Source organism: Myotis myotis, unplaced genomic scaffold (assembly GCF_014108235.1).
Source record: "Myotis myotis isolate mMyoMyo1 unplaced genomic scaffold, mMyoMyo1.p scaffold_m19_p_71, whole genome shotgun sequence".
NCBI classification, from domain to species: domain Eukaryota; kingdom Metazoa; phylum Chordata; class Mammalia; order Chiroptera; family Vespertilionidae; genus Myotis; species Myotis myotis.
This window is the reverse complement of record NW_023416381.1, coordinates 64,049-89,187: the sequence shown is the minus strand read 5'-3', so window position 1 is coordinate 89,187 and position 25,139 is coordinate 64,049. Positions and strand designations below refer to the sequence as shown.

Here is a 25,139-nt window from a genome sequence, read left to right as displayed (position 1 = left end):
CTGCTGGAAACTGAAGTGTGGTCCTGGGCTTCTTGTAAATATGAACCCCCAGCCCTGACTATCTCACAGCCCATGGAGGCTCCTCCAGGCAGAAGGGGTCCCCGGGAAAGGGAGGCGCGCAGGGCATGGGCCCTGGAACAATGGTCCCCTGGATCTCAGGCCATCAAAACCAGCAGCCCTAAGGAAGCTCACAGAAGTGCCAGGGGATTTTCTCATCTCAAATGCCTGGTCCCCGTGCAAAAGTGGTCAGGATGGATAGCTCCTGGGCAAGGATCTTACTTTTTTCAGAGGGACTGGGGAGGAAAGAGCTGTGTAGGGGGAAAGAGTGAGGGGTCCACTGGAGAGAGGGGAGCAGCTGGCTGCCCTGCAACCAGCTGTGGGTGAAGCCACAGAAGTGCTGGGGAGGCTGAGGGGGTGCGGGGGGATGCCCTGGTAACAGTGCCTAGATTAAAATAAACAGGCAACTACTCAGTGTGATACTTATTAAAAAATAAAGTAAAGAAAGAAAAAAAAAAAACCACTGGCGGGGGAGGGAGCTCAGCTGGGTGGAGCTTTTTCTCCAGATCCAACAGGGCAAGGTTGTGGTTGGATCCGGGCAGGGCACTTACAGGAATCAACCAATGAATGCAGCGTGAATATGAATGGGTGAGACAACAAATCTATCTCCCTCTAAAATCAATATTTTTTTTTTAAGAAAGAAATTGTGGTGCGGGAGGAAAAACAAAAACAAGCGCCACAGTTAACAGGCAGTCAAAGGGCTCGAGGAGGAGGCGCCAGCTGCCCCCCGGACGACGGGGATAACTCTGCCCCTCGGGTTGAGTGCCATCTGCCCCAGCACCGTCAGCGGCACCGGCAGCCCTCCTCCGGGCCGGATGGCTGAGAGTCACTCCTTGATTCACAGCTAACGCTCAGAGGGAGCACTCTGACGGCTCACGGGGTTCCAGCGTAGCAGAAAGAAGGGGTGGGTGGCCACAGATGGTCTTGGCTCCGCTCTTGCAGACCCCGGGGGAGCAGGACTAGGAACTTGCCCTGTGGTGAGCCTGGCCGCGGATGGTGCGCATATGCATGCACCCCGCAGAGAGATACCCAACTTAAGGAGAGTTAAAGCAATGGCAAGACGTGGGGCGCCAGGGTGAGGAGTTTGAGGAGGTAGTGAGTGATGGTTGTCATTCCTAAGGGGCGGTGATCACCTGCTAAGAGTGCACAACCTAAGCGGCTTATTCTTGTTCCGGTGGCACCGGAGTTGGGTCCAAGAGGCAGGCTCCCGCCCTTGCTCCCCGCGCCCCTGGCGCGCCCTCTGAGTGGGTCAGGGCGACGCCAGCAGCTCCCCTCCCCGTTCCCGCGCCGGTCCCCTGGGGCGCGCCCTGCGGGAAGGCGGGCGGGGCAGCCGGGGCGGGCAGCGGCCTGGGCTCCTCCCTCCTCGGCCCAGCGCCCCTGTTCTTAATCCGCGGGCGCGAGGGCCCGGGTCATTGGCCTCCACCGAGCCACCCAGTGGTCATCTCGGAGCAGAGCCGCGCGTCCCATCTCGAAGCCGACGCAGCCCGCCGGCATGGCCCCCGCAGCGGCGTCGGGGGGCAGCTCCCTGCCCAGCGGCCTCGCGGTCTTCACCACCTTCCCCGACCTGCTCTTCATCCTCGAGTTTGTAAGTGGCTCGCGCACCCGCGCTGGGGAGTGATTCGCAAGCGGCGCAGTCCCGGCCGCACAAGGGTATGGGGCCAGGGTGCGGAGAGTCTCCCGTCCCCGGACCCCTCTACCCTTTCAGTCCTTTGGCCCCTTCTAGACCAACGACAATAGGAAACACAGACTTAAGAGGGAAAACCAGGTGGTCAACCTGGATCAGAGGTTGGAAGCGGGCCAGGTCCCTTCGTTGCGCGCCGGTTCCAAAGCTGCGCCCGCTTCGCAAGGGCCACGCAGAAGAAGCCCTATTGGAAAGCGATGACCACTTACAGGTGCCCAGCTTTTCCCAGGGTTAGGATTTGTTTGTTAAAGTCTGCAAAAGAAGCCTGAGCTCACCAGCCCAGGTTTGGAGATGAGGCTGGTGTCGTAGAAGGAGCAAAACAGGCTGTGGTTTGCTCCACTGGTGATTCTGCCGCGCGTGTGTTGGCTGGGGGGTGTGCAGGCAGAGCGATCCAGCGGCTGGGCTGACCTTGAGCTGCCAAGGCCTCTGCACCTGCGCTTGGTCTCTCCTTGCCCTGGAGCGCGCAGCTGCGGTGGGTGGCTGCGGGAAGGGAAGGTGCTCCCCAGGTGCCACCGGCTCTTACCTGGAAGGGGGCGAGCTGTGTTTATTTTGTGGATTTGGACGTGAAGGTCATGGAGACTCCTTTCCTGTACCCCCACCACAGAGGTGGCTGCCTGGAGAGCTGGTAGGAAAAGAAAATGGCCAAACCTGACTGTTTAAAAATGGGACCCCAGTTTCTTACTGCCTGATGGAGGCAGAAGGGTGATTCCCAAAGGAAGCAGGCTCTGCCATCCATGGAGAGTTTGGGGGGCTGGAGGGGGACTAAGGAGCCCCAGGTTGCCTCGTGGCACTGGATCACTGAGCTCATGAGAGTTGAATTGATCCCAACCCTGGGCATATCCAGAGGGACTTCAAATCCTGGGCTAGCCAGAATCAAGGCAATGACACCCAGAAGAAGCCCTGGACCAACCCCTGCCAGATATAGATAGGGACCCTCGCTGTGCCCGGCAGAGTGGGGAGGGGCTGTGCCACTGGTACATTCATTCCCCAAAGGGCTCATTCCCCTGCACTTGCCTGGGGCTGGGTGACTGATGAAAACGCGCCTGCAGTGCTCCTAAGGAATGGCACTTCCTGTAGAGGCTACTGGACTGTTCTTAGGAAGGCAGGGTTTTCTGACAGAAAGAGAAGATGGCTGATGGCAGGTGTGATGGGGCAGAGGCATTTTTAAACAAGGAAAGCTCTCCCCAGTGTTTCTTCAATTGCCCCAATGGGTGGCTCACTCTGTGTAGCTGTCTGGGGAGCATTATAGCAAGAACCATGAGTGAGTGTTATTGGGCTCCATGAGGAGGATTCTGGAGGGCCCCCCTCTTGCCTTCACAAGGGCTGGCTCAGGTGGCAGCAGGCGGTGGTAGGTTAGGGTCTGGCTTCCCCGTGCCCTCTGCTTGCTCTTGGTGCAGCAGCTCAGGGGAAGGAACACCCCTGCCAGTGCCCTCACAGTCTTCACCACTTTCCCTGAGGTAGGAACAGCCCGCAGAGCCACCTTCAAAGGAGGGTCAGGAGGATCCCCACCACCACCCCATCAAGTGAAGGGAGAGAACAGGGGTGTGGGAAATATCACCAGAGCCGGGGATTAGTGGAAACTTACTCCTCCGGGTGGTGACCTGCGATGGTGGGGGCTTCTAGAAGAAATAATTCTTCCTGCCAGAACACTTCGTTCTCACCTGTCTTATCGGTTGTTTTTTTCTCTTCTACCTCAGCCCTGTTCCCTCCACTCTTTTCCTGAGAGGCCCTGGATGCCAGGTTGTCTGCTCTCTCTTCCTCTCTAGGTTGGGAGTGGGCTCAGAGGGGGTGGGAGAGCAGAAAGAAGGCAGACACAGCCCCGCGAGTTTGAGTTCGCCTCTGCAGGATTGTAAATGCAAAGCTGCCTGTGTCTCCATGTGTAGGGAAAGTAGGATTAAAGGGCCTAGGCGGTGCTGCCATGCTGGGAGGTGTTTCTAAATTACGACTCTTACAACTCAACAACAAAAAGATAAGCAGCCCAATTAAAAAAAACGGGCAAAGGACTTGAGCAGACATTTCTCCAAAGGAGATATGCACAGGGCACATGGCCAATAAGCACATAATGTTGTCATCCAGGGAAGCAACATCAAAACCACAGTGAAGTGACACTGCACACAAAACTAGGATGACAATTTAAAAAACGGAAAGTGAAAAGTGCTGGCCGGATTGTGAAGAAAATGGAATTCTCGTGCATTAATGGTGGGAATGGAAAATGGTTCATCTGCTATGAGAAACTGGTGGGTCCTCAAAAAAAAAACAAACAACCATATGACCCAACAATTCCATGCCCAGGTTTATAACCAAAAGAATGGAAAGCAGGGGTCTGACTAGATCCACGGGCAGGCGTGTTCATCACAGCACCACCCGCAATAACCAACAGCTAGAAACAGACGAGGCCCATCAATGAACAGATTGTGACTAGCCGTACAAAGGGAGATTTTTCTCAGCCATAGAAAGGAATCCAGCACTAATACATACTGCAAAGTTGAAACACTGCTGGAAACACTGTGCTGAGTAGAGGTCACCTATTGTTGGTTCTGTTTATATAAAATATCCAGAAAGGTAAATCCATAGAAATACAACACAAACTGGTGGTTGCCAGGGGCTGAGAGGAGAGGGAAAGGGGGTTGCAGCAACTGCTTACCGGGTACGGGCTCCTCTTGGGGTGATGGACATGTTTGGGAATTCAATAGAGATGGTGGCTGCACGACATAGCGAATATATTAAATGTCATTGAATTGGTCAGTTTTAAGTGGTGAATTTTATGTTGCTTGAATATCACTTTATTTTTTTAATTTCAAATATTACAGGAAAGTATAGATATAAAACTTTCATAGGCACCCACTTGATCAAATCTGAATTACCCTGCTCCTGCATCCTCAGGACCACCTCAGGCTACATGTGCTGAGCTGTACATGCCCTGCTTTACCTGTTTTCACAGGATGAAAACAGCCCCACACAATGTACGTATCTTTCTGTGGCGCTTTCCATGCAGCGCTGAGGGTTATACATGTGCACAACAGGCGTGTTGTGATGTACACACCCCAGAAGCAGACTTACTGGGAGGCTGCAGAAGCTTAATGAAGCTCAGGACCCCACTTGCTCAGCCCCTTCCAAAACCCTGCCCCATTTTGTATTCTTTTACAAAGAAGGTCCCCAAATCCTATAAGCTTCAGGCTAAACCTGGACCTTCCTGATTCTCACTAACAGCTCATGAAAGTCACTATTGTTTCTCATCCTTGCCACACTTGGTAGCGTCAGACGTTAGTTTTTTGCTCATACGATGGGTGTGAAATGCTTATTTCTTTAAATCTGTAGTCCAGCGAGTTGTTGATTATTCACTCTTCATGTTCCCATGCTTGACCTCCCAGTAGCCTGGGAGGTGCAGATGCCAAACTTTGGCCTCCAGGGGTAACCAGGGTGGAGCTCACTCCCCTCCCAAGGTAGGAAAACTGCCCAGGGGAGCTAGGAAAGGAGGTGACTCAGGGTGGGACCTGGCAGCCTTCCCCTGGTGCAGCACCCCTACCCCAGAGCTTATGACCTCTGACCCCTGCAGGGCCCTCACAGGAAGTGAGCACCCCCAGAGGCACAGAGGCCATGCTGTTGTTGCAGGCAGTGGAGCACAAGTGTACCCCCTACAGACCCAGATGAAATGTTAATTGTCTCCCCATTCCCAACAACTCACCCCAGGGCTCTGCTTCTGTCCTGTCTTCTCTTCCCCGCCCACCCGCCCCCCTTGCCCCCCGCACCACTACCACCATGGGGGACTTTTCCTATTAAATCCACAGTCTCAGTTTCTTCTCCTTCTATAAGTCATGGGCTTATGACACTCAAGCCACCATTCACAGAACAGTAGGCTCACATGGGATGCTTTTTGTCTCAGCTCTAGCCAGAGGCCTAAGGGGAAGCCTCTCACAAGGTGCCCTGAGAGACACCCCACCACACACACATACACACTTCCAGACTGTGAAAAGAAAGTGCCTGAAAATGGGTTATGGAATTACTAATTCACAGCCTCCTCCCAGCCTATATGAGGTGGAGCCACAGGAAGCATGAGAGAGCATTTATTTGATGAGAGTGTGCTAAGGTGCCACTCACCTCTCTGGCAGCACTCTCCTCCTTGGAGGTGGTGAGAGGCAGTGCTTTGTAGGTGAGCACTTGGGGTGGGGATTCAGTTGGGGGGGGGCGGGGGGGCATCTGGGATCGGTTTACAGTGAACTGGACATACTAGTTACTAAAATGAGACCGTTTCTGTGAGTCAAAGTGACTGGAACCTCTTATTTGATTGTAACCAGGCAAGTCCAGGGACCTGCCCTAGATTTCTACCTGCCAGGAGTGGGCACTGGGGTTCTGGGGGGCACAGTGATACAGCTGTTTTCTGAAGGGTGGTCCACATTCTGGCTGCATGAGCCAGCAGCATCTGAACTCCTAGCAGAGGAGGGCTACAAAGTCACAGAAACCCAGTTTTGTGGACCTGAAAGGAAACTGAGGCTCAGAGAGAGGAGGCAGTTGCCCCGTAACTTGGTCTCCAGGGTGGCACTTCCTGCAGTGAATCATATCCAGGTTTCCGCATTTCCTCGGATGCCCATGGTGCACTTTTGCCTACAGCACAATGGACCATGACTAGGTGGCCCTGCCCCACCCCACCCCGGGCAGCCCTGGGCAATGCCTGGCTCCCTTCTCGCACCCTGAGAATGAAGGGACAGCTCAGAGCCATTGGAGAGCTCACAACCCCCTAGGCCTGCTTGTCAAAAACACACTGGAGGTTTTGAGACACTAGGTCCAGGGCAAGTCCAAGAATCTGCATCTGAACCCTGGCTGGTGTACTCAATGGTTAGAGCGTAGGCCCAAGTACCGAAGGACTGCTGGTTGGATTCCTGGTCAGGGCACGTGCCTGGGTTTCAGGCTCAATCCTGGAGGGGTGGGTACAGGAAGCAGCCAATCTAGGTTATACTCTCACAGCCATATTTTTTTCTCTCTCCCTCTCCCTTCCTCTCACTCTAGAAATCAATAAAAACATTTTTTTAAAAGAATCGCATTTGATAAGGGCTGCACAGGCCCCATGGTCACCTGTAGGCCAGCTCACCCCTTAACGTTTTTAGGCAGGGACAGAGTAGTGGGGACACAGGGAGATTCCGGGATGCCACTCCGCCATCCCCGCTCTCCCACTGCCTGGCCATGGCGCACACAGTAGGCCAGCTTCTCAGCCTGCAGTTTCTCTTCAGCAATGGGTAGCAGAGTTGGAAGAAATTAATGCCGAATTTTTACGTGCACAGCAGCAGTTGAGCAAGAATTTAATCAACAGAGAGTAAGATTTACAGAGGTCTGAAGAGGGCTGACAGGAGATGGGAAAGCTGGTGGCACTCTGCAAGTCACGGTGGAGGTTGGCATGAATGAGAAACGGTTTTGATCTTCCAGGAAGTGTAGTCTACTGGGGTAGGTAATACATTTTGTGCAGTACCATCTTTGTTTGAATATATGTTAAGTACCATGAGAAATAAGTTCTACCTAATTCTTCTCTGTGTTCATGTGAATGTGTTAAACTTTGTGTGATGGTCTGTTCTTGTCACGATGACCTGTGATGCCTTTGATGTGTGTGTATAAAGTCACGGCAGCATCTCCTCCGATGACCGACTCAAACTCACTGGGATGCTGGCTAGTGACACCCCCTCCCCTTCACCTCTCACACCAGTCATTCTGTCACTTGGGCACCCTCTCACAGCCTTTTCTTTCTGTCTTTGCTCATTCAATACATTCAGTTCATCTTGGGGGGAAAAGAACAAATAGAAGGGACAGTAACCAGTGAGAGGCTGGGGCAGGGAGCTAGGTGCCCTAGGTTCTCCTGGGTTCAGAGCAGGCATCTTCGCTGCTCCCAGGGAAATTTTCCTGCTGCCCAGCAAGGGACCTCTCCTGCGGTCACAGGAGTGTGGGGACTAGCCCTGCAGGCCAGTGCAGGCCAGTGACTGAGCACGGCTGTGTCCACGGACTCCTGGCCTTGTCCCTATCTAGTGTTGCGGCCCCCTCTCCTAGCTGCTTAGAAGGGGCAAGGGCACTGCCCAGGGTTTCTCCTTTCCTCCTCTCTGAAGGGAGGGAAGAATTCCAGGCAGAGGTCTCTAAGGGATTTGTCCTCCAGTTGAGAAGTGACTTTTCCAGTTTTTCAAGAACCAGAGGCCTGCTTTGATCCAGAGTCAGTGACTCTGAGCTGTTCCCTGGAAACCAGGCTGAGCTTGGGGATGGGATGGTCGTGCACATGTCATCACAACCAAGCTGCACTGGAAAGGGGTGCCCTTCAGCTTGCCTTATGCAGACGGGGTAATGCCTGCAGATGCCTGCGGTGCTCTCAGGGGGGTGGGAGGGTCCCGGATGCCATTGCAGGGGCAGTTCAGGCCGGGGACAAAGGCTGACAATTTGCACCTACACCGTGCCTGCTGCCGAGGAGGGTTGGGGAGTACAGGGTGCACTGGCTTAGGAATGGCTTTGCTCTGCTCTGGGCTACAGACGCATTCTGTGAGGGGAGGGCTGGGGGCGGGGACTGAGCCATCTGGGGCCTGGCTCAGGCCAGAGGGGGCCAGCTTGTCCAGACCTGGATGGGGGCTGGGAGCTGACTCAAATGGACACAGGCAGCCCAGGGTCCCAGTGGGGGACAGGGACTTCCTCTCAGGAGGGTTTTGGACCAACGGCCCCCTGGGCAGGCTGATAAGGTACCCCAGCAGGTGTTCTCTTCTGGTGCGGATGGATGTGAGGACAGGGGGTGAGTGGCACCCCTGGTCCCAGAGGCACTGGAGCCGCAGGGAAGTGTAGGCACTGGTTTTCTCTGCATCGGGGCCTGGCCTTCTGCATTTGAGGGGAAGGAAGGACTTGGTTCCTGGTAGCTCCTGCTGGACACCAGGGTGTATCCAGGCATGAATTCTCTGCCACCCTTAGTCTGGGCTCTCTATCATCCCTACTTCACTCATAGCTCGTGTCCTGCCCACCTTGGGGCAAAACAGCCCCTGTGTTGAATCACTTTAATGCTCCAAAGCCCTAGAGCCTGCGAAAAATACGTGGGAACTAGAAGATAGGCCTTGTCGCCAGCATCGCAGGCTGATGCACACGGCAGGGGAAGAGGAAGCCAGGGCCAGCTGACCTGAAATTCCACCCCAGAGCCGCTCCTGTTAGGGTGCAGGTGGGCGGGAGGGGAGGCGTCGGGAAGAGGAGGAGGAGTGAGGAGGACCCCAGAAACTCTGGCTCCAACTTTGGAGGCCCTGAGAGTGCCAAGGGTGTGGGCTTGATGGGGGGCACTCCAGAAAAAGAGCAAATGGAGAACAGAAGGTAAGTGGCACCCCCGCACCTGTTAGTGGGGTGGGGTGCAGTTCCTGACAAGGGTCATGGTGATGGGCCCGGGATGAGGACTGCAACCTGTGCCTGCAGAAGGGGCTGATGTCCTGGAGTTCTACCTTCTGCTTGTTTTTGACCTTAAACACAAACCTTGCTATTCTTTTCCTCTGAAAGAACAGAGGCTATTGAGCAGCGGAGGGGGAGGGAAGCCTCCTCGGGCCACCTCTGCAGTCTCCTCGCCTGGACCCAGGGCGGTGGGAGCAGGACGCAGGCTAAAGGGCTGGTCTGCTCTCCCTCCGTGTCACTGTTCTCACGGGGGATTTCGGTGGGCCGCCTGTGGGTCACCTTGGGGACCTGTCACGGGTACGGAGACCAGCCTTCCGAGCAGTGAAGTGGGGATGTAATAGCCGCTGCCTCCAGGACGCTGTGAGAAGTCAGCGAGTGTCACACACAAGGCTCTCACAGTAACGTGACGCACAGAACTGACTGCGCAGTAGCTGTTAGGGTCAGTTATTATCAAGTCACTAAACACTCACACCTGCCCTAGATCAGCTGGCCAATCAGGGCAAATGGGGGCCGAGAGGCCGATCCGGCACCCTGTTTTGCCTTGGATGCCCTTCTAGAGCGGGGTGAGCGAGGCAGAGGGTGCCCTTCTAGAGCGGGGTGAGTGAGGCAGAGGGTGCCCTTCTAGAGCGGGGTGAGCGAGGCAGAGGGTGCCCTTCTAGAGCAGGGTGAGTGAGGCAGAGGGTGCCCTTCTAGAGCGGGGTGAGTGAGGCAGAGGGTGCCCTTCTAGAGCAGGGGGTGAGTGAGGCAGAGGGTGCCCTTCTAGAGCAGGGTGAGTGAGGCAGAGGGTGCCCTTCTAGAGCAGGGGGTGAGTGAGGCAGAGGGTGCCCTTCTAGAGCAGGGAGTGAGTGAGGCAGAGGGTGCCCTTCTAGAGCAGGGTGAGTGAGGCAGAGGGTGCCCTTCTAGAGCAGGGTGAGCGAGGCAGAGGGTGCCCTTCTAGAGCAGGGTGAGCGAGGCAGAGGGTGCCCTTCTAGAGCAGGGTGAGCTAGGCAGAGGGTGCCCTTCTAGAGCAGGGTGAGCGAGGCAGAGGGTGCCCTTCTAGAGCGGGGTGAGCGGGGTGAGCGAGGCAGACGATGCCCTTCTAGAGCGGGTGAGCGAGGCAGAGGTGAGTGAGATTTGGAAGTTTGGGGCGCTATGGGGGCCACACTTGACTTGTACCATAAGTCACCTCACACTGCAGACACCACTCTCTGTGGGACCTTCCCAGGGGCTCCTCAGCCTGGAGCTGCTCCTGGCCAGGCAGATGGGGTGGCGAGGGGGAAGCGGGCCTCGGCTGACCTGCCCTGCCTCTGCCTGGGGCGGGGTACTTCCTGAGCCTCCCTCCTGCCAGCCTGGTGCCAGGGCGGTGGGAGAGCTTGTGAGTTCTGAGTGTGATGAGAATGGTTGTATCTGCCCGAAGGCAAAGGACCGAGTACCAGTGGCGCAGGATCAGTCCTTTCAAAAACGATTTGTCATCGTTGGTGCCAGTGCCTCACCATCTGGAAGCCCTCGGTTCAGGGGAATGCAGGCTCTGGCATGAGAGCCTGCCCCACTCCCCCAGCCTCCATCCTGCCCTGCACTGCGTGCTGCTAAGCCAGCACAGTTGGACTGAGGGGCCTGGCAGGGAGGGAACCACCAGCTTTGGGTCTTAGGATCCTTTTCAGAACCAGCCCCGAAGTGCTCCCTGGTCTCCCCGAAGCGCTCCTTTGGTGCAGGTGACGTGGTGAGGCCGAGTCCTCCACCCTCCAGGCCCGGCTTCCCAACACCTGCCCCTGGAAGCCGCCCCTGAGTGCACCCCTTCCTAGCACTCAGCACCCGTACTGCATACCCTGCTGTGGTCTGTCTCCTCCCTGGACCCCGAGTTTTCCCATATTCCTCACAGGTCGTGGGCCGTCAGCGTGCACCAGAGGGATGGGGCTGGCATCTCGGCTCCCACCCGGCTAGTGGTTATGCCTCACAGGGTGAGTCCTTGACCCCAGGCAGACAGAAGAAGAAACTGAGGATCACCACCAAACCCCAGGGGACCCTGGGGACCCTCGAGAGAGGCTTGGGGCGCTGGATGGGCAGTTTGCAGGCACACACCTGTTTTGTTGGTTTTGCTGACGGATTCGGTGACTCCCTTACTGCCTTTTGTTTTTGTTGCACTGAAGCCACGCCCTCCTGGCTTAGCGTGTCCGAGGTGGATTCTGCCTTTCACAGGTGGCTTACCCGTATTTTCCACGGAACCTCCTGTTTCTGTTTACCCTGCTGAGTAAAGCCAGTGGGCTATAGGCGTGGCAGGTAAAATTTTCCATCCAGCTGAGGACATGCCTGAGGAGAGCCCCCAGCTCTGTGGATCTGAGAGGAGTGCTCCTTCATTTGGGACCTGGTGGACCCGTGGGACAGAAGACGTCCCTGCCCCTGGAGGCAGTGGGGTAGCAGGCCTGAGCAGGGGCCTCCTCCCGCCACACTCGCCCTGTTAATATCAACTGTGCATGTGCACTCACCCCCATCTCTTTAAATCCCAAGTCTCTACCCCCCTCTTCACAAACAGAATCCACCAAAGGTGTCTAGCTGGTCACCCTCACTGGGGCCCCAATACTTTCACCAGGACCCAGAGCTGTACCAGGGGGCTGGTGGCAAGGCTGGGAGGGAGGGGGCAGGACAGGAGAGGGGGCTCTGTGTAGTATTGTGTGTCTGTGGGTGACTCTGTCCCCCGGGTGCACCTGCCCGCAGTGCTGGTCACTCCTGGCGTCTGTTAGATGCACAAGTGAACAGATGGATGAACGAGTGGGTGAGGGAGTCGGCAAGGGAGTGGGCAAGTGAGGGCAGGGTCTCCTTGGACCTCTCTTTGTGCTTTTGAAGGTGTTATTAAATTCTGGGTCCCTACAATATCCAGGGAATTGGAGCAATTCCTCTGCTCTGAGTTTCTCCACGAGGAGGTGGGGCTCATGCAAGGACCAGAGAAGCCGACAGAGCCCATCTGTGTCTGATTCCCACCCTTCAAAACAGGAGGGTCTCCAGCCTCCCTCTCAGACCCGCCTTCCAAGGGAAGAGCCAGGGGAGCCTGGGGAAAGCCTCAGGGTTTGGGATGCTGGGTCTTCCCCCCTGACCGCCCTCTCTTTGCATTCTCCTGCCTCCTGGTGCTTACGTGCTGTCCTGGCCGAGTCACCCACCCACTGCCCTCCCGAGGGTGAGTTACCCTGGGCTGCTCATAGTTCAGTGAGTGCAGATGTTTCCAGCAACACGGGTCGGAGCTACTGTCCCTGCTGGCCTGGGAAACACCGACAGGCGTGGTGCTCATGCCAGCCATGGGGACATGCCTCCTGTGCTGTGGCCATCTTTCCCTCTCCTCCTGGGGACCTGAGCAAAGCGGCAGGACAACCGAGCTCTGGCTGCACGAGGGCTGTGGCCAGTGTCCTTACCCCTCAAGACCCCAGGGCACCGCCTTCTGATCTCATGCACCGTCGCGACCCCAGGTGCTCAGAGCTGTGGGCCGCGCCACCTGGTGTGCATGTGGAAAGCCCAGGGCGGGGAGCCTCTTGGGTCCACATCCTGACATAAGTGTTATTGGAAGAGTGTCCGCTGGGGAGACCCTGACAGTGTGCAGCAGAGCCCCGGGAAAATATCCAGAGAATCTGAGCAATTCCTCTGCCCTGAGCTCAGCTGTCCGAGTCCCCAGGCGGAGACACTGGGCCATTGTGGACAGGGAGCCCCTCCGGCACTGCGCAGGCAAGGGCACCGCCTTGCCAATCTCAAGAATGTGCCGAAGATTCCTTTCTCCCTTTGCAACCGAGGCTCATTGTTTAAAGGCAGCACTTCTCATACTTTGATGTCCTTTGTGTATGTTTTTTGCAGAGGCAGACACATTTCTCTCCACTTTTGATTTCTGAGAAATCATAGGTTTTCCCCTTTTTGATGCTTTTGAAGGTGTTTTTAAATTCTGGGTCCCTACAGGGTTTGGAGTGGATACTGCACAGTCCTAGACCTCCTGGGATTTCCACCTGGTTACAGTTGTGACTGCAGCAGGTGGTGTCCTCATCTGTGCCAGGTGTTCTGCAGGTATAATCCCACTCACTCCAGCCCCAGGGACAGGGATGGCGCCGGGTGGTCTCAGACAATCGTCTCTAAGTCCCTGGGCTGAACTCTCTCTCTGGATGGCGGGTGGGACCTGGGCTAACACGGTGTGGTTCTCAGCTCTACTCCTCATTCCAATCACTCGCGACACTTGGAAAAGCACCAATGCCCAGGGTCTGACTCTACTGGACAGAAGCAGTTACAGGACAAGCGACAGGCATCCAGGCTCCTGTCAAAGGCCTTGGCAGGTGTTTCCCTAACAGCCCATGGAGGATGCTCTGGAGACTCCTGCCAGACAGAAGGAGGGCTCCCGTCTCCAACGCCCAGCCGGCCACCAGCCGATACACTGCTCCATTTCACTGCAGTGAATTTTAGCGAGCAGAGATATTAAGTAACTTGCCCAGGGGCAACAGGCTACCCAGCTAGTAAGTGGCAGAGCTGGAATTCAGATTCTTCTTCTAAAGTCTTCACCAAGCATGTCAAACTCAAAGGCTAACATGGGCCAAATAAACAAGGTGTAAGTTTATGTGGGCTGCAAAAATCAAAAGCTTCAATTTTCATAGAAAAGTAGGTTTATTTCAATAGAGACATGCTGAATACAAAGGGCTGAAATAAATGAGTAATTGCTAACATCAAATAATAGAACATTTTTTAAAAAGTAATATTTTTTCTTGAACATTAACTTACCAGACACTGAATAACTGCACAAATTAATAAGCATAACACAAATAAACCTATTTTTCTTGTTCTCCGAAAGCGAAATATTTCCAGTTGCACCCGCCAAACAAGTCAGTCCAAGACTAATGACATGGAAATGAGCTGCTAAAATATTCCCTGCTAGTATTAGTGGAGAGAAATGGTGCGCCTGCACATAAGGCGCATATGGGAAATGAATATTAATCAGTCATTAGAGAACATTGTCGTTCGTTATTAATAATTATGTATAACAGGATATAGTAAAAATTAAGTTACAATTTTTATTAAAACATTTCTTACATACCGTTATACTGGCTGGGCCTGAAAAATATTCGTTGTGGGCCGCATGCGGGCCACGGGCCGCGAGTTTGACATGCTTGGTCTACACCCTGAATAGCCCTCACCTGCTTCCTGAGGGTTAATCCAGATAGAAAAGAGAAAACCTTCTCTGAGTTTACACCAGAGCTTCCCCAGACTGTCTCCTAAGGACATTTTTTTTTGACAAAAAGCATTTGATCAGGTCAACCACAGATGTGAGCTTTTTAGGTCTTTGGGAATGTTGTCTAATTTTTTAAAATATATTTTTTATTAATTTCAGCGAGGAAGGGAGAAGGAGAGAGAGATAGAAATATCAATGATGAGAGAGAATCATTGATTGGCTGCCTCCTGCACACCCCCTGCTGGGGATGGAGTCTGCAACCCCAGCATGTGCCCTTGACTGGAATCAAACCTAGGACCCTTTAGTCCACAGGCCAACGCTCTATCCACTGAGCCAAACCAGCCAGGGCAGAATTTTGTTTAGTTTTGTACATGGTCTTTGTTCTCAGAAAACCTCAGCAAGGCTCAGCACCCAAACACAGCCTGAATTAAAGAAAGGTTTCCAGTCCTCAAACTTTTTAAACAGGGGGCCAGTTCACTGTCCCTCAGACCGTTGGAGGGCCGGACTATAGTTTAAAAAAAAAACTATGAACAAATTCCTATGCACACTGCACATATCTTATTTTGAAGTAAAAAAACAAAACGGGAACAAATACAATATTTGTATTTGCATGTGGCCCACGGCTGTAGTTTGAAGACCCCTGCACTAGGGGAATTAGGGGCCCCGATCACCAGCTCAGCCCCCATTCGTAGACGCTGAGGCTGTGTCCCTGTGTCCGGAGGATACCTGAGGATGAGCTCACGTTCAAGGTAAGACAGGGATTGAGGCTTAAGAAGAGGATAGGGGAGGAAAGAACACTTGGCATCCAGAACCTGGGCAGGAGCTGGAGCAGGGCATGGCTGGTGTCACTGGGTGGCCGGCTGGGCGTTGGAGACGGGAGCCCTCCTTCCATCTGACAGGAGTTTCCGGAGCATCCTCCACGGGCTGTTAGGGAAACACCTGCCAAGGCCTTCGACAGGAGCCTGGATGTCTGTCGCTTGTCCTGTAACTGCTTCTGTCCAGTAGAGTCAAACCCTGGGCATTGGTGCTTTTCCAAGGTGTCTCTAGTGACTTGAATGAGGAGTAGAGCTGAGAAGCGTACAGTGTTAGGCCAGGTCCCACCTGCCATTTTAATTGGGGATCTGGGTCCCAGAGAGAGAGTTCAGCCCAGGGATTTAGAGATGATTGTCTGAGACCACCCGGCGCCATCCCTGTCATGGTCGATGGTGGGTGATGGCCTCTGAGCGTTTGCTTCCTGGAAGCTGGGCCAGTGAGAGTGTTCTTCATGAAGAGAAATGCTTGAACCCTCACCTACCCCCTTGCTCTTGACAAATATTTGGCCAGTGGGGTCCTGTGGCTGGGACAGAGTGACTGCTCCCTGCCCAGGGTGCCTTATCTGCTGGGTGTGGGTGCAGCCCTTGCTCTGTTTGCTCTCTGCACACCCGCTGGGCGGAGTGGGGCAGGTTCTGGTTTGCCTTGGTCCCAGGATTCACGCAGAATCCCAGCTCTGCCTGTGCGGCCTGGGAGGCCTGCACTTTTCCCAGTCAGTTCTATCTCGAAGCTCACCCTCCCTCGAGCTCCATGTCCTGTCACTCCTTGCCCCTCACTTCATGCGCAGCTTCCCGGCCTTCTGACACCCTCACTGCTGCCTCAGCATCTGCTGGGCTGGCACGTCCTTTTTCCTCCCCCAAAAAAGCTGCTTCTTGAGCCTTTGGCCTAGTTAACCAACCAAGTGCACCTTTCCCTTCAAGATTTGGTTGGGGCCCTGCCCCAGCCCACCGGGCCTGGTCATCATCCTGCCGTGAGACTGGTGGCCTCTGTGTCCATCTGCACGGGGCTGTGGGCCTCCTGGGTGCGCATGTCTTACCCCCGGTGCTGGGTGGTGCTGAGCAGGGTGCCGGAAGCTTCATGCTCACATCTGTAGTTCCAGCCAGTTCCCACCAGTGCAATGTGGGGTGACAGCGGCAAATTGTCATTTACAGACTAGGAAGCTGAGGCCACGAGGCTGGATCACTTGCCACAGATGTGGTGGCGCCTCTCAGGGCTCACATGCAAATGCTGCTCCACCAGGTGACACGGGGACCTCACCTATGGCAGGGAGCAGAGCGGTCACAGCTTCTCACACAGCCCCACCCTGGGATTCTCACAACAGTGGCATCTGTGCCCAGGGCCCTACTCACACATGTCTAGCTGGGAATAGGGTCTCTCCACAGCTCAGCCCCCTGTCCCCAGAGCCGCTCTGCTCCCACCTCAGCAGCCCTCCCAGGTGGCCCCCTGTGGCTCCCTCCTGAAGCAGCTGCCTTGCCTTTCTCCTCTGGGCACCTCCTGGGCAGGGCTGTGAGGGAAGAAGGCAGGCCCACTGCCTGCCTCCTGGGAGCAAAAGCCAGGGGGTTTAGTCATATCGTCTGTGCTAAGGACAGTCCCTTCTTGTGATGTGTACTTAAAACATGTTTCTGGGGCAGGTGGGCCTGGTGGCATCTGCCTTAGAAGAACTTCCCCGGGAACCAGTGAGTCCCCAGCTCTTTCCAGTTTGGAGGCCCCCAAAGAAATGAGACATATCCATTCAGTGTCCCTCAAATGGTGGGGGTCAGAACGGGCCATGGGTTTCGAGATAGAGGTATTTTGTAAAAGTCTCCCTGGGAGAGAATTTCTCACCTTGAAAGACATTGTGCTAAATGAAAAAAGCCAATCATAAAAGTCCACGTGTTACATGCTTGCGCTCACGTGGAAGTGGAGAACAGGGGCATCTATAGGGACAGAGTTGGTGAGTTGTGAAGTAGGGATGGGAGGGGTGAAGGCGAGCGATAGCTAAAGGGCACAGGGTTTCTTCTGAGGGGATGAAATTGTTCTAAGTGGACTGGGGATGATGCTTGCACAGCTCTGTGGTGTGGGGAAAACCGTCGAATCGTACACGTGACATGGGTGAATTGTATGGCATGTGAGTTACATCTCATTTAAAAGAATTTCTCCCCACCATCTCACTATGAAACCTACCATTATAGGTAAACCATGAAACGAAAAGAAAGTCGGCATAATTTTCTGAAGGACCTTTGCAAGGTGGGCTATACCCAGAGGTGGAATGGGTTCTTACCATAGACTCCAAGAAAGGGGGGGAGGGGGAGAGAGAGAAAGAGAGAGAGAGGGAGAGAGAGAGAGAGAGAAAGGAAGGGAGAAGGCCTGTTTTTCTACAGAGCTGGAGCACAGTCTTTATGAGGTAAAACCCCACCTGAAGCCGATCAGGGTGTCCGATTCACCTTGCAGCTTCCCTCTGCCACTGGCACCAGGAGCTGGACACCAGATACGGTCACATCCAGCGAGAGCATATTCAGGACCCCATGGCGAGCCCTCAGGGCAGCGACTTCACTCGGAATTCACCTGATTTTTCTGGCCCTTGGTTTCTAGCCGGCAACCTGGGGAAGAGTCCAGGTGAAAGTTAAATGGTCTGCGGGCCAGGGGCTACGAGCCACCTCCTCAGATTTTGCCATTTCAGGTGCCACCTGTGTGTTAATGTATTTTACAATTAATTTTCCCCAAAATAACTATATCACTGAGTTAAAATTTAAAAAATGTTGTTATTCAGCTCCCCTCTGCCCACCCGTCCTTGGAGCCAATATTCTAGGGGAGCTCCAGACGCCTGGCTCCACCCTGAGCCCCTCTCTCTCTGCCTTAGAAACACCAGAGAATGAAAAAGAACCATTTTCCTCTTGTGGCATTCGGCGTTCCCCCAATGCTATGTCTGCAGACCACGAAAACACCTCCAGCCACTGAGCCCCGCACAGGTCCCATCACGAGTGCACCCCCCCCCCACGGGCCCCACACAGGTCCCATCACGAGTGCATCCCCCACAGGCCCCGCACAGGTCCCATCACGAGTGCACCCCCCCATGGGCCCCACACAGGTCCCATCACGAGTGCACCCCCCCATGGGCCCCACACAGGTCCCATCACGAGTGCACCCCCCACAGGCCCCGCACAGGTCCCATCACGAGTGCACCCCGCCCACAGGCCCCGCACAGGTCCCATCACGAGTGCACCCCCCCACAGGCCCCGCACAGGTCCCATCACGAGTGCACCCCCCCATGGGCCCCACACAGGTCCCATCACGAGTGCACCCCCCACAGGCCCCGCACAGGTCCCATCACGAGTGCACCCCCCACAGGCCCCACACAGGTCCCATCACGAGTGCACCCCCCCCATGGGCCCACACAGGTCCCATCACGAGTGCACCCCCCCACAGGCCCCACACAGGTCCCATCACGAGTGCACCCCCCCACAGGCCCCATCACGAGTGCACCCCCCCACGGGCCCCACACAGGTCCCATCACGAGTGCACCCCCCCACGGGCCCCACACAGGCCCCATCACGAGTGCACCCCCCCACGGGCCCCACACAGGCCCCATCACGAGTGCACCCCCCCACGGGCCCCACACAGGCCCCATCACGAGTGCACCCCCCCATGGGCCCCACACAGGTCCCATCACGAGTGCACCCCCCCCACGGGCCCCACACAGGCCCCATCACGAGTGCACCCCCCCACGGGCCCCACACAGGCCCCATCACGAGTGCACCCCCCCACGGGCCCCACACAGGTCCCATCAGGAGTGCATCCCCCACGGGCCCCACACAGGTCCCATCACGAGTGCACCCCCCCACAGGCCCCACACAGGCCCCATCACGAGTGCACCCCCCCACGGGCCCCACACAGGTCCCATCACGAGTGCACCCCCCACAGGCCCACACAGGTCCCATCACGAGTGCACCCCCCATGGGCCCCACACAGGTCCCATCACGAGTGCATCCCCCACAGGCCCCACACAGGTCCCATCACGAGTGCACCCCCTCCACGGGCCCCACACAGGTCCCATCACGAGTGCACCCCCCCACAGGCCCCACACAGGTCCCATCACGAGTGCACCCCCCCCACAGGCCCCACACAGGTCCCATCACGAGTGCACCCCCCACGGGCCCACACAGGTCCCATCACGAGTGCACCCCCCCCACAGGCCCCACACAGGTCCCATCACGAGTGCACCCCCCACGGGCCCACACAGGTCCCATCACGAGTGCACCCCCTCCATGGGCCCCACACAGGTCCCATCACGAGTGCACCCCCTCCATGGGCCCCACACAGGTCCCATCACGAGTGCACCCCCCATGGGCCCACACAGGTCCCATCACGAGTGCACCCCCCCACGGGCCCCACACAGGTCCCATCACGAGTGCACCCCCCATGGGCCCACACAGGTCCCATCACGAGTGCACCCCCCCATGGGCCCACACAGGTCCCATCACGAGTGCACCCCCCACGGGCACCCCAAGCTCTTCTTTTGGCATTGACTCACACGTGGCTCTAGTTCAGCCACACCCATCCAACAGGACCCCGAGGCCAGTTCACTAACTCAGACACTGATGCATGGCTAGACAGGTGTCCCACACCCAGGAGTTAGCTGTGAGCAAGGGACTGCATCCTCTCCATCACCTGGTCCCGCAAAGTGCCATTTTGTAACTAATGGGATACACCTGTTTGGGGCTCGGTGCTGCCAAAGAGAAGTGCAGGCTCCCTAAGGCATGTGCCTGGGGAACTGACTTACACAGGTCTGGTCCCCCTGGCATCGTCACCAGGTGACCAGCAGGGGATGCTCAGGAGAGGAGTGTCCTAGACCCTTGCCTCTGCCAACCAGCCAGGCACTGACTCACCCCCCACCCCCACCCCCGCCCCATGCCACTCCCTCTTGCCTCCTAAATCCACATCCTGCCTGCCTATCAGCGCGCTCGGTCCCTTTGTCAGTGCCCATACGGAAAAGGCCAAGCCATCTGCTTGATCCTAAAGGCCACCGTGGGTGGAATCTGCACACACATCTTGTTCTATGGCTGCCCAAGGGTTTGTAGTTAATTGATTTTGCTCGTTATTATAAGGTGTAAAGTGTGGCCTACTGGCTCTGTCACTGGCCTCAGGCAGCTCAGATGCATCAATAAGAAGGCTTTCTGGGCAGAGAGGTCCATATCTGATGCATTAGGATTTTGATAAATCCAGACTCTTCACTGCACTGGTTTTTCCATCAAATATGATTCTCTCCTGATGTTTCTCAGCTCAGTGGCCGAGAGCACGCATGAGGACCGTGGGCTCTTACCCAGCAGGTGGGAGCAGGGACCGCGTGAGTTCAGACCACAGGGCACATAGGGCTGGGAGCAGACGTTTAGGAAACCAGTGCCACACACCCCAGCACCTGGGAACCTTGACTGCAAAGCCATGCCCACCCATCTCCAGCTCCAAATACAGGCCTTGACTGGGTGGGGCGGTGGGTGAGGCTGAGCTGATTTCACTGGGATGAAGGGGAACGAGGAGAGGGAAGAAAATCTCAAAGGATTCATGCGAGCACGTCCTCGAAACATGGAACGGTGGCATTGAGGGGCGTCACTGAGCCTCATGTCTGTCCTCATGCTCCTCTTTGAAAACATGGGCTCACTGACTCTGGACATCACGGGGGGGTCTTGTGGGTAACAATGGGCAGTGTTTCTCCCAGGCTTGTCCTAGGCCACCTGGGGAGACTGGGCTGACCTGGGCCCTCTCCACTCCAGCTGGACTCCAGGCATCAGCGCACCTCCCGGACTTGGGGATCTCAGGGGTCAAATTTCAAAAAAAAAAAAATGCTAATGACATAGGATGACTAGTTTATTTTGCTGGTCACTACCATTTCATAAAGGGAAGGATATTTTAATATCAAAATACTAGGAAGGATATAACCGCAGAATAAAGAACAACCCTTCTAATGATAAACTAGATGATACATTACCTACTTCTGTGTACCTCAATTTCTGACAGATGGGTCAGTACCTCACTCATAGGGTTGTTGTGAGGATTAACTAAGATTTTATATATATTTTTTTTAATCCTCACCTGAGGACATTTTCATTGATTTTTTTTTTTTTTTAGACAGAAGGGGAGAGAGAGAAACATCGATTGGTTGCCTCCCGCATGCTCCCCAACCAGGGCTGAGGATCAAACCTGAAACCTCTGTGCCCTGACCAAAAGTCGAACCTCCAACCTTTCAGTGGACTGAGCAACACTTCTACCAACCGAGCCACACCGGCCAGGGCCTGAGTTAATATTTTCAGGACAGTGCCTGGTATATAAATGTGACATAAGCATTTATCAAATTGAAAATCTGAATTGTATTTTAAAAAATGGAAAAGGCAATCGGGCAGGGGATTGGAGAGACGGGGGCGGGTGATCCGAGCCTAGAGGGCATGAGTCTTCCCCGTGAGGACAGTGTCCGCGTGTTCTCTGCCTCCCTTCCGTTTCCTGCCCAGCGTGACCTCTGGTCTGGCCCTCCCCGGCCCCACGCTCACCCCTCCCTCTCGCGCTCCTTCTGCAGGTCTTCGGGGGCCTGGTATGGATTCTGATCGCCTCGTCACTGGTGCCCATGCCACTGGTCCAGGGATGGGTGATGTTCGTGTCTGTGTTCTGCTTCGTGGCCACCACTACCCTGTTCGTCCTGTACATAATCGGTGCCCACGGAGGGGAGGCTTCCTGGGTCACCCTGGTGAGTCCCAGCCTTCGATGTCTGGGGTGGGGAGGGGGGACAGCAGTGTTGGACCCTCTTCCCGGGAGGCTGGCTTTTACCGTGCTGGGCGAGGCTGCCCTGTAGACGTTCCCCACCCACGTTTCAAGTTCAAGCTGTCCAGGCAGCCAGGGCTCCCTGCCGCCGGGAGGTCAGGTGGAAGCTGATGGTCATTGCCTGACTCTCGCTGGGCCTACCCTGCTTTCTCTTCATGGAAACCCAGCAGCCCACCCCTGCCCTCACTGCCACACCTGCCAGGTCCTCGTGGCTCCTCCTTCCTCCGGAGGGCTGGCTTCCACCTTGCCCTTGGCGTTGGCCTTGGCTGCCCGATGTGAGGCCATGCTTATTGCCCAGCTCCCAGTCACGCCTCCTACAGCAGGGTTGCCAGCGAGGGACTTGGAGGGGGCGAGAGATGACCTGTGGTCTCCATCCGCATAAATTCTGCCTCGAGGCCCATGAAGAGGGTAACACTTGAGACACCTGCCATTACCTGCCCTGAAGCGGGTGCGGATTTGGCCGGGCCTCTCGCCCTGCGCTGGCCACCAAGGCCACATCCTAGCTGGGACTGGGAACTGCTCAGGTCCGGAGCCATTTCCTCCGATTAAACAAATGCCGAGCTGCTCTTGCGCCCCGACCGCCCACCACCCCCTTCTTGGTCCACCTCAAGGGAAAACAGCGTCCCTTCTTCATCGAAGCCCTTGCTCTGGCCCCAAACCAGTGAGAGAAATCTCTGCTGGGAAGCGCCAGTTAGTTTGTGAGGAGGGCACCGGCGGGGGTGGTGATGGGCGGGTAACGGGGACCGAAGCCAGGCCAGGTGAGGACAGACGTGGACTGTCCCTCACATCCACGCCGGGCCCCACCTCTGACCCCGCAGGATGCAGCCTACCACTGCACCGCCGCCCTGTTTTACCTCAGCGCCTCGGTCCTGGAAGCGCTGGCCACCATCCAGATGTACGAGGGCTACACCTACAGGCAGTACCACGAGAACATCTCCGCCGTGGTGAGTCCGCCAGCCTCGCCTTCGCAGCTCTCCCCCTTCCCCCCCAGGCCCCTTTTCTATTGTTTCCATTCACTAACTTTGAATGAACTGCACCTTCCGCTCCTTTCTGAAGAAGCAAGGCCCGGAGAAGGGCAGTGATGGCCCAAGGCTCGCCTCGCCATCAGTCAGCGTTGCGCTGCCCAGGCCCGGGCTGGCCCAGGGCTGTGTGCCCGGCCTTCACGGAGGGCAGGTGGGAGAGACATGACAGCCGAGTGCCCAGCCTGGGAGCTCCCCCGGGGACACTCTCATTCGACCCCCACAGCCGCTAGGATGTAGGCACTGTTATCACACAAGGTCACGGGGGAGAACCAGGGCCCCAGGAGCTTGTTTCCTGTTCCCATGGGAACTTCTGAGGAGTTTATGCAGAGGGTTCTCATGGGTCTGGAATTGCCCAGACGGGGAACTGCCCCCTGCTGGTGGGGGAGATCTTCTTAGGGCAGCGGTTCTCAACCTGTGGGTCGCGACCCCTTTGGCGGTCAAACGACCCTTTCACAGGGGTCACCTAAGACCATCCTGCATATCAGATATTTACATTACGATTCATAACAGTAGCAACATTACAGTGATGAAGTAGCAACGAAAATAATTTTATGGTTGGGTCACCACATGAGGAACTGTATTTAAAGGGCCAGAAGGTTGAGAACCACTGTCTTAGGGGGCTGTGCAGACAGGTGTGACTGCTCCTTCCAGACAGGGGACTTGGGAGTCCCCGGATGAGTTCTCTTATGTTTGTTATTAAGTAACTCGGCTTACTCATCGCCCCTGGCCAACGAGACTGAAGGGTTCACCCGTGTGTGGCGTAGGGGACAGAGCAGCACGGTGCCGCCGCTGTTAATGGGCATTTTCCAAAGTCACAGAAGCGTGGCCTCCCTAAATGCTGTGCCTGGCTTGGAAACTCTTGACCCTGAGCCCAAGGTCACAAAACCAGGTGCAGATAGTTGACTTGAGGGCAGGCAGCTTTTAGGGAGGCCAGCCACCAGAGTGGGGTGATAGGAGTACAGGGTGCCCAGGGGGAAAGTCAGGGGTGTGACCGCCATCAAGCGACCAATAGCCATATTTCCAGGCCTTCGTTCCCAGCGCCAGAGCGGCTGGCTGGGCCTTCCAGCAGCTTTCTCAGTAAGCACCCCCTTTTGTGCAAAAGCTCAAAATCCCTCCTCTGGGTGCCTGCCCCTCACTTCCTGTGAGCCTGGCCCCTCACCCAAGCCTGTGACATGAAGAGTCGTAGAAGAAAATCCTGCTGGGGTCTGAGCTGTCCAGGCATCATCGGGGCCTTTACTAGCGCCAACAGACCCTCTTGTTCCTATTTCTCAGCAGAGGCTGCTGGGGCCGCAGCTGGTGGGCTCTGGTCCTGCTGGTGTGGAGAAGGGAAGTGTTCCATGGAGAGTAGTTGATCCTCTTTTTCTGAGGCCCATTTCTAAATGGTGGCGCCCACATGATCGGGCGAGAAGGTAGATAGCTGAGCTTGCATGCCCAGTCCAGTGGATGGGCTGGCCAGCTGGAGCTCTGTGCCAAAAGCATTCTGGGGCCACATCTGGGCTCAGCAAGGAAGTGCCGCGTGAGTGGTGGGAAGCAGTGGCTGGCCACACAGGGCGGGTCTGTCGCCCTGAACGAGCGTGAGCAGCCCACCTGGTGCACAGCCCGCTCCTTGCCCTGTCCCCAGCCTGCCCGCTAATGGTCATTCGTCTTGGTTTCAGGTGTTTTCATACGTAGCCACTCTGCTGTACGTGGCCCACGCCGTGTTTTCTTTAATCCGATGGAAGTCTTCATAAAGCGGAGGCAGAACTTTAGCCTGACGCCCAGATGTGCTAACTGACAAGCCCGCCTTCCAGCATAACTTTGTAGAATGCAGGCATGCTCTCCGCGGTGGAAAAAAGAAAACAAACCAAAAAAGCCCAACACTGCTTCTATGTTTACTGTCCCACAGACCTCATGTTGGAGTTGGGGGCCAGCCACCTTTAACCTCCAATGAGGTCTGTCTTTCTTGGGTCATTTCCTGTTTTGGGCGGGTGGGGTGGAGGGCACTGTCGGGGTGGGAAGTGGGAGCTGTGATCAGAGAGACCCTGGAATGAAGGCCCCTGCTGACGCTGGACGGATCTCACGAACTCTCAGAATTTTCCCAGGCTCTCGGAGCACCCATTTCGAGGCGTGTTTCTAAGTCTTCACGGAGATTCTACCCATCACCAGGAATAAAACTCGCCCAACAAATGTTCACAATGTCCACGGTGGAAGATGATAAACCTTCGAGACACTCCATAAAGTGCCTTTACGTTCA

General features: G+C 55.7%; 1 protein-coding gene across 1 annotated transcript; it reads left to right on the top strand.

The window, feature by feature from the left end:
- The first annotated feature begins 1,549 nt into the window (after positions 1-1,549).
- MAL (mal, T cell differentiation protein) lies at positions 1,550-25,139 on the top strand. The gene is made up of 4 exons (XM_036318517.1): positions 1,550-1,642; positions 21,643-21,810; positions 22,703-22,828; positions 24,562-25,139. Exons 1-4 carry the CDS (start codon positions 1,550-1,552, stop codon positions 24,634-24,636), a joined length of 462 nt encoding a protein of 153 aa, XP_036174410.1. The 3' UTR covers positions 24,637-25,139.

Coding starts and splice junctions, on each gene's coding strand:
- MAL (XM_036318517.1), top strand. CDS start 1,550: ATGGCCCCCGCAGCGGCGTCGGGGGGCAGCTCCCTGCCCAGCGGCCTC. Junction 1,643..21,642: donor TGCTCTTCATCCTCGAGTTT/GTAAGTGGCTCG, acceptor CTCCTTCTGCAG/GTCTTCGGGGGCCTGGTATG. Junction 21,811..22,702: donor AGGCTTCCTGGGTCACCCTG/GTGAGTCCCAGC, acceptor CTGACCCCGCAG/GATGCAGCCTACCACTGCAC.